This window comes from Mustelus asterias, chromosome 13 (assembly GCF_964213995.1).
Source record: "Mustelus asterias chromosome 13, sMusAst1.hap1.1, whole genome shotgun sequence".
Lineage (NCBI taxonomy): Eukaryota > Metazoa > Chordata > Chondrichthyes > Carcharhiniformes > Triakidae > Mustelus > Mustelus asterias.
The window spans coordinates 81497164-81505570 of NC_135813.1; the positions used below are offsets into that span (position 1 = coordinate 81497164).

General features: G+C 45.0%; 1 protein-coding gene across 3 annotated transcripts in view; it reads left to right on the plus strand.

Moving 5' to 3' along the window:
* Positions 1-8407, plus strand: part of pitpnm2 (phosphatidylinositol transfer protein, membrane-associated 2) — a 167289-nt gene that overhangs the window by 155636 nt on the left and 3246 nt on the right. For all 3 annotated transcript variants that reach the window (XM_078227109.1, XM_078227111.1, XM_078227110.1), the window contains 3 exons: positions 258-407; positions 4859-5042; positions 5223-5351. In XM_078227109.1, coding sequence (XP_078083235.1) covers positions 258-407; positions 4859-5042; positions 5223-5351 — 463 coding nt within the window. The remainder of the gene's footprint in view (positions 1-257; positions 408-4858; positions 5043-5222; positions 5352-8407) is intronic.

The following is an 8407-nucleotide window of genomic DNA, read 5'->3' on the forward strand; positions in this document are numbered from 1 at the left end:
CACTGCTGCAGATAATTTTCAGAAACTGTTAACGACTTGCATATTAATAAGACATGAACAAAACAGTCTAACAAAAGGATTAAATGAATATGCATATCTTAAATGCGAAAGAATAATGTTATTTGTTTGAACAGCAGGAACTGTTTGATGGAGGAATGAGTTTGTAAATAATAATTACATTTAAAACCGACCACTGCTGAAGTGGAAACGTGTTTTGATTGCCTGTGAAAAGGATTTTAAAAAAATCTCTTTTCTAGGGGAGATCACACATCTGGCGATAGCTACATAACCGTACTGCCGAAAGGAACAGAGTGCGTGGTGTTTAGTATCGATGGGTCGTTTGCAGCAAGTGTCTCCATTATGGGCAGTGATCCCAAGGTCAGAGCTGGAGCAGTGGATGTTGTGAGGTAAATGGAAATAATTGCCCTTAACTAGCACTTAAGAAGTGGCTATACATTCCTTCATTAAAGTTAGCAATTGTTTGCATAATTACCAAAGATATTTCACAACACTTGGCTCTCTAACTGTGGTTAAGTGAATTCTGATTAGTTGTTCTTGTGGAAATGCGCAATGACCATGAACAGTAAGCAAAATACTGCAGATGCTGAAAATCTGAAATAAAGACAAAAATACTGGAAATGTGGCAGGTCAGAGAGTAACAAGAGGATAAATCAACACAATCAGAACTGAAGCATTGGGCTGGATTTTTTGATGTGGAGATGCCGGCATTGGACTGGCGTAAGCACAGTAAGAGGTCTCACAACACCAGGTTAAAGTCCAACAGGTTTATTTGGTAGCAAAAGCCACTAGCTTTCGGAGCGCTGCTCCTTCATCAGGTGAGTGGGAGTTCTGTTCACAAACAGGGCATATAAAGACATAAACTCAGTTTACAAAATAATGGTTGGAATGCAAGTCTTTACAGGTAATCAAGTCTTAAAGGTACAGACAATGTGAGTGGAGAGAGGGTTAAGCACAGGTTAAAGAGATGTGTATTGTCTCCAGACAGGACAGTTAGTGAGATTTTGCAAGGCCAGACAAGTCGTGGGAGTTACGGATAGTATGACATGAACCCAGGATCCTCATGTGTGTGGAACTTGGCTGTCAGTTTTTGCTCAGCGATTCTGCGTTGTCGTGTGTTGTGAAGGCCGCCTTGGAGAATGCATACCCGAAGATCAGAGGCTGAATGCCCGTGACTGCTGAAGTGTTCCCCAACAGGAAGAGAACACTCCTGCCTGGTGATTGTCGAGCGGTGTTCATTCATCCCTTGTCGTAGCGTCTGCATGGTCTCCCTAATGTACCATGCCTCGGGACATCCTTTCCTGCAGCGTATCAGGTAGACAACGTTGGCCGAGTTGCAAGAGTATGTACCGTGTACCTGGTGGATAGTGTTCTCACGTGAGATGATGGCATCCGTGTCGATGATCCGGCACGTCTTGCAGAGGTTGCTGTGGCAGGATTATGTGGTGTCGTGGTCACTGTGCCCCTGAAGGCTGGGTAGTTTGCTGCGGACAATGGTCTGTTTGAGGTTGTGCGGTTGTTTGAAGGCAAGAAGTGGGGGTGTGGGGATGGCCTTGACGAGATGTTCATCTTTATCGATGACATGTTGAAGGCTCCGGAGAAGATGTCGTAGCTTCTCCGCTCCGGGGAAGTACTGGACAACGAAGGGTACTCTATCCGCCGTGTCCCGTGTTTGTCTTCTGAGGAGGTCGGTGCGGTTTTTTGCTGTGGCATGTCGGAACTGTTGATCGATGAGTTGAGCGCCATATCCTGTTCTTATGAAAGTATCTTTAGCGTCTGGAGGTGTCTGTTACGATCCTCCTCATCTGAGCAGATCCTGTGTATACGGAGGGCTTGTCCGTAGGAGATGGCTTCTTTAACGTGTTTAGGGTGGGAGCTGGAGAAGTGGAGCGTCGTAAGGTTATCCGTGGGCTTGCGGTACAGTGAGGTGCTGAGGTGACCATCCTTGATGGAGATGTATGTGTCCAAGAATGCAACCGATTCCGAAGAGTAGTCCATGGTGAGTCTGATGGTGGGATGGAACTTGTTGATGTCATCATATAGTTGTTTCAGTGATTGTTCGCCATGAATCCAAAGGAAGAAAATGTCATCGATGTATCTAGTGTATTGCATCGGTTGAAGGTCCTGTGCGGTGAAGAGGTCTTGTTCGAACCTGTGCATAAAGATGTTGGCATATTGAGGTGCGAATTTGGTCCCCATGGCTGTTCCATGTGTCTGGATGAAGAACTGGTTATTGAAGGTGAAGACATTGTGGTCCAGGACGAAGCGGATGAGTTGTAAAATTGCATCTGGAGATTGGCAATTGTTGGCGTTGAGTACTGAGGTAGTTGCAGCAATGCCATCGTCGTGGGGGATGCTTGTGTAGAGTGCTGAGACATCCATTGTGATGAGGAGTGCTCCTGGTTCAACTGCTCCATGTGTGCTGAGTTTCTGTAGGAAGTCCGTGGTGTAGCGACAAAAGCTGGGGGTTCGTTGTACATTGGGTTTCAGGATGCCCTCGATGTAGCCGGAGAGGTTCTCGCACAGGGTCCCATCTCTGGCTACGTTGAGGGCAGAATTAGGCCACTCGGCCCATCGAGTCTGCTCCGCCATTCAATCATGGCTGATATTTTTCTCATCCCGATTCTCCTGCCTTTTCCCCATAACCACTGATCCCCTTATTAATCAAGAACCTATCCATCTCTGTCTTAAAGACACTCAATGACCTGGCCTCCACAGCCTTCTGCGACAAAAAGTTCCACTGATTCACCACTCTCTGGCTGAAGAAATTCTTTCTTATCTCTGTTTTAAAGGATCGTCCCTTCAGCCTGAGGTTGTGTCCTCTGGTTCTAGTTTTTCCTACTAGTGGAAACATCCTCTCCACATCCACTGTATTCAGGCCTCGCAGTATCCTGTAAGTGTCAATAGGATCCCCCCTCATCCTTCTAAACTCCAACGAGTACAAACCCAGAGTCCTCAACCGTTCCTCATACAACAAGCTCTTCATTCCAGGGATCATTCTTGTGAACCTCCTCTGGATCCTTTCCAAGGCCAGCACATCCTTCCTTAGATATGGGGCCGAAAACTGCCCACAATACTCCAAATGGGGTCTGACCAGAGTCTTATACAGCCTGTTCTTGTATTCCAGCCCTCTCGACATGAATGCTAACATTGCATTTGCATTCCGAACTGCCGACTGAACCTGCACGTTAACCTTAAGAAAATCTTGAACAATGACTCCCAAGTCCCTTTGTGTTTCTGATTTCCTAAGCATTTTCCCATTTAGAAAATAGTCTATGCCTCCATTCCTCCTTCCAAAATGCATAACCTCACACTTTTCCACATTGTATTCCATTGCTACTTCTTTGCCCACTCTCCTAACCTGCCCAAGTCCTTCTGCAGCCCTCCTGCTTCCTCAACACTACCTGTCCCTCTACATACCTTTGTATCATCTGAAAACTTAGCAACAGTGCCTTCAGTTCCTCCTTCCAAATTGTTAATGTATATTGTGAAAAGTTGTGGCCCCAGTACGACCCCTGAGGCACAACACTAGTCACTGGCTGCCATCCTGAAAAGACCCCTTTATCCCCACTCTCTGCCTTCTGCCAGTCAGCCAATTCTCTATCCATGCCAGGATCTTGCCCTTAACACCATGGGCACTTAACTTATTTAACAGTCTCCTATGTGGCACCTTGTCAAAGGCCTTCTGGAAATCTAAATAAATCACGTTCACTGGTGGACTTTGTGGCATTGTACTAACTAAACAGTTGAAGACGTTGCAGATAATGGTCTTTACAGTGGCCACGGTCTCAGTAACCTTTGCATTGTGTGCATTATCCAAGCATTGTTACATATTTACAGGAATATATGAGAAACTACAAAATATTTACATGTTAAAACTGGAAGATGCAAAGTGTAATTATCTAAACCATAAGAATAAGCTGAATCAATTTTAGTGCAAATCATCTTGCAGTCTTTAATACTGTCTGTCTTGTTTCTTTCTCAAAATAGGTGTGGTATAGAAATATAATCTCTCAGTCAACTGGTCATAAAGCTCTGGGCTGATGTGGGGACTGTGCAGTTGGTCTTGGGGTGCTGGAGTCTGAGTAGGGAAAATCTGTCAGGATTTCTGCAGCAAATCAATAAGCAGCAATCCTTGCTGAAAATACAAATGTGAGGATCAAGTGTGGACTGGATTGGGCTCAACCTTTCCATAACTGAACAAGTCACTGACACTCTTACACTCTAGGGGTTAACACAAGGGGCAGCATGGACAAGTTGGGCCAAAGGGCCTGTTTCCATGCTGTAAACCTCTATGACTCTTACACGTGCGGGTTGGTCAGTTGGGTAATGTTAATTTGGAACTTATAAAACAAAACAGCAACAGGAGGGAGGAGGGCAAAATACCCAATTAATGTAAATATGAGAGAAGATGTGACGCTCACTCCGTTTTCATCGCTGCACAATTGATGGCTGTGTCTTCAACTGCCTGGACTCTAAACTCTGGAATTCCCTCCCTAAACCTCCCCACTTCGCTCTCCCCCTTTAAGCCACCCCTTAAAACCTACCTCTCTGATCACCTGCCCTAATATCTCCTTATGTAGCTTGGTGTCAAATTTTGTTTGATAATTATTCCTGTGAAGTTTGTTGGGACAAGATTGTTACAGAACGAAATAAACCGAGCATTGCACGACTTCGAGTACCTCTGCAGAAAGGGACAAAACTCTGAATTAGTCACTGGCTGTGTACAATAAGAAAATAAAATTCAACTTGGCAAGCAAGTTTCAGCCTCAAACATGTTGGGACCTGTGAAAGTGTAAACCTTTTAACAGCAGTTGTTAATGAGCTGTTGTGCTTGCAGGCACTGGCAGGATCTTGGCTACTTCATCATCTACGTAACGGGGCGACCTGATATGCAGAAGCAGAGAGTGGTGGCTTGGCTCGCTCAACATAATTTCCCCCATGGAATCGTTTCCTTCTGTGATGGACTTGTTCATGATCCTCTCCGACACAAAGCCAACTTCCTTCGCACCCTCATGCAAGATGTAAGCATTTCATTTTTAAACTGTATTGTATCTCATCTAATGCCTAAATTATTGATGATCAACTCTATTTTTTTCCTTGTTCACACATCTGTTTTTAATGAAACAGTGACTACTAATTTAACATCTCAATTTCTAATGTCTCCAAGTGTTAATTCTGTTATATATTCCTGAAACTCGCAGGTGTTGATGAAGATTCATGCAGCGTATGGATCCACAAAGGATATTTCAGTTTACAGTTCCCTTGGCTTATCACCGTCACAAATCTACATTGTAGGTCGTTCATCTAAAAAGTACCAACATCAGTGTCAGGTAATGTTTCACACTGTCAGAGCATTTTAAAGTAGATGCTATCTGAAGGACTGTGTACAGTATTGGTCTCCTTATTTAAGGAAAGATGTAAATATCAGAAGCAGCTCAGAGAATGTTTACTAAACTAATAAATGGGAGGGATGTCCTGTGAGGAAAGGTTGGAGGTTAGGTTTGTATCCACTGGAATTTAGAAGAGTAAGAGGCAACTTGATTGAAACCTTTTAAGACTCTAAGGGTCTGACAGTAAGCGCGCAGGTACAGCAGGCAGTAAAGAAGGCAAATGGTATGATGGCCTTCATAGCGAGAGGATTTGAGTATAGGAATAGAGATGTTTTACTGCAATTGTATAGGGCATTGGTGAGCCACACCTGGAGTATTGTGTGCAGTTTTGGTGTCCTTATCTGAGGAAGGATGGCCCTTGCTATAGAGGGAGTAAAGCAAAGGTTTACCAGGCTGATTCCTGGGATGGCAGGTCTGTCGTCTGAGGAGAGACTAAGTCAGTTAGGATTATATTCATTGGAGTTTAGAAAGTGAGAGGGGATCTCATCGAAATTTATAAAATTCTAACAGGGTTAGACAGGGTAGATTCAGAAAGAATGTTCCCAATGGTGGGGGGAGTCCAGAATTAGGAGTCATAGTTTGAGGATAAGGGGTAAACCTTTTAGGGCGGCACGGTAGCACAGTGGTTAGCACTACTGCTTCACAGCTCCAGGGACCTGGGTTCGATTCCCGGCTTGGGTCACTGTCTGTGTGGAGTTTGCACATTCTCCTCGTGTCTGCGTGGGTTTCCTCCGGGTTCTCCGGTTTCCTCCCACAGTCCAAAGATGTGCGGGTTAGGTTGATTGGCCATGCTAAAAATTGCCCCTCAGTGTCCTGAGATGCGTAGGTTAGAGGGATTAGTGGGTAAATATGTAGGGATATGGGGGTAGGGCCTGGGTGGGATTGTGGTCGGTGCAGACTCGATGGGCCGAATGGCCTCTTTCTGTACTGTAGGGTTTCTATGATAACTGAGGTGAGGAGAAATTTCTTCACCCAGAGGGTGGTGCATGTGTGGAATTCACTACCACAGAATGTAGTTGAGGCCAAGACGTCTGATTTCAAGAAGAAATTAGATATAGCTCTTGGGGCTAAAGGGATCAAGGGATATGGGGGGGGGAAGGGGAAATTAGGATATTGAATTTGATGATCAGCCATGATCAAAATGAATGGCAGAGTAGGCTCAAAGGGTCGAATGGCCTACTCAAAGAGAACAAAGAAAATTACAGCACAGGAACAGGCTCTTCGGCCCTCCAAGTCTGCACCGACCATGCTGTCCGACTTAACTAAAACCCCCTTCCCTTCCGGGGACCATATCCCTCTATTCCCATCCTATTCATGTACTTGTCAAGACGCCCCTTAAAAGTCACCTCTCGTATCCGCTTCCACTACTTCCCCGGCAACGAGTTCCACGCACCCACTACTCTCTGTGTAAAAAATCTGCCTCGTACATCTCCTTTAAACCTTGCCCCTCGCACCTTAAACCTATGCCCCCTGGTAATTGACTCTTCCACCCTGGAAAAAAGCTTCTGACTACCCACTCTGTCCATGCCTCTCATCATCTTGTAGACTTCTATCAGGTCTCCCCACAAGCTCCGTCGCTCCAGTGAGAACAAACCAAATTTCTCCAACCTCTCCTCATAGCTAATGCTCTCCATACCAGGCAACATCCTGGTAAATCTTTTCTGTACCCTCTCCAAAGCCTCCACATCCTTCTGGTAGTGTGGCAACCAGAATTGAACACTATATTCCAAGTGCGGTTAAACTCAATACCCCGGCCGATGAAGGCAAGCATGCCGTATGCCTTCTTGACTATCGTCTCCACCTGCATTGCCACTTTCAGTGACCTGTGTACCTGTACACCCAAATCCCTTTGCCTATCAATACTCTTAAGGGTTCTGCCATTTACTGTATATTTCCTACCTTCCAAAATGCATTACCTCACATTTGTCCGGATTAAACTCCATCTGCCATCTCTCTGCCCAAGTCTCCAACTGATCTATATCCTGCTGGATCCTCTGATGGTCCTCATCACTATCCGCAAATCCACCAACCTTTGTGTCGTCCGCAAACTTACTAATCAATCCAGTTACATTTTCCTCCAAATCATTTATATATATATATATTACAAACAGCAAAGGTCCCAGCACTGATCCCTGAGGAACACCACTTGTCACAGCCCTCCATTCAGAAACATACCCTTCCACTGCTACCCTCTGTCTTCTCCTGCTTCTAATTTCTATGTCTTGACAGGATGCATGTGGAGAGGATGTTTCCACTTGTGGGAGAATCAAGAACTAGGGGTCACTGTTTAAAAATAAAGGGTCGCTCTTTTAAGACAGAGATGAGAAGAATTTCTTTCTCTCAGGGTGTTTGTGAGTCTCTGGAATTATCTTCCTCAAAAGGCAGTGGAAGCAGAATCTGAATATTTTGAAGGCAGAGCTAGATAGATTCTTGGTTAACAAGGGGGTGAAAGGCTATTGGGGGTCGGCAGGAATGTGGGTTAAGGTTACAATCAGATCAGCCATGATCTTATCGAATGGCAGAGCAAGCTCCAGGTCCCTGTTTTTTAGCGATGTTGGTTGAAAGAGAAATTTTTTCCACGACAGTCAGGGAGCCCCTCTGATGTTCCTCAAATAGTTCCGGAAGATCTTCAACATTCACTAGACAATGCCTACGTTTAATGAGTCACCCTAACAATTGCCATGCTCTTTATGCACTGGTGTCAGCCTGGATTATGTTCTCAAGTCTCTCGAGTTGAACCCACAGTCGGCTGATTTAGGGGCAAGAGCTACCCGTTGAATCAAGTGCTGTGGGCTATTTTCTGAATGATTTTCCTATCACGCAATTTAGTCTGATAATTCAGTCAGCGCTAAAGGAGTGTTGCGTTGTCAGAAATTCCATCTTTAGGTGAGAAAGTCGTTGCGATATTAATCTGAGGCCCTGGCTGGCATCTCAGGTGGACATAAAAAAGATCCCGTGACACGATTCAAAGAAGGGGAGCTCTTCCTGCTTTTCTG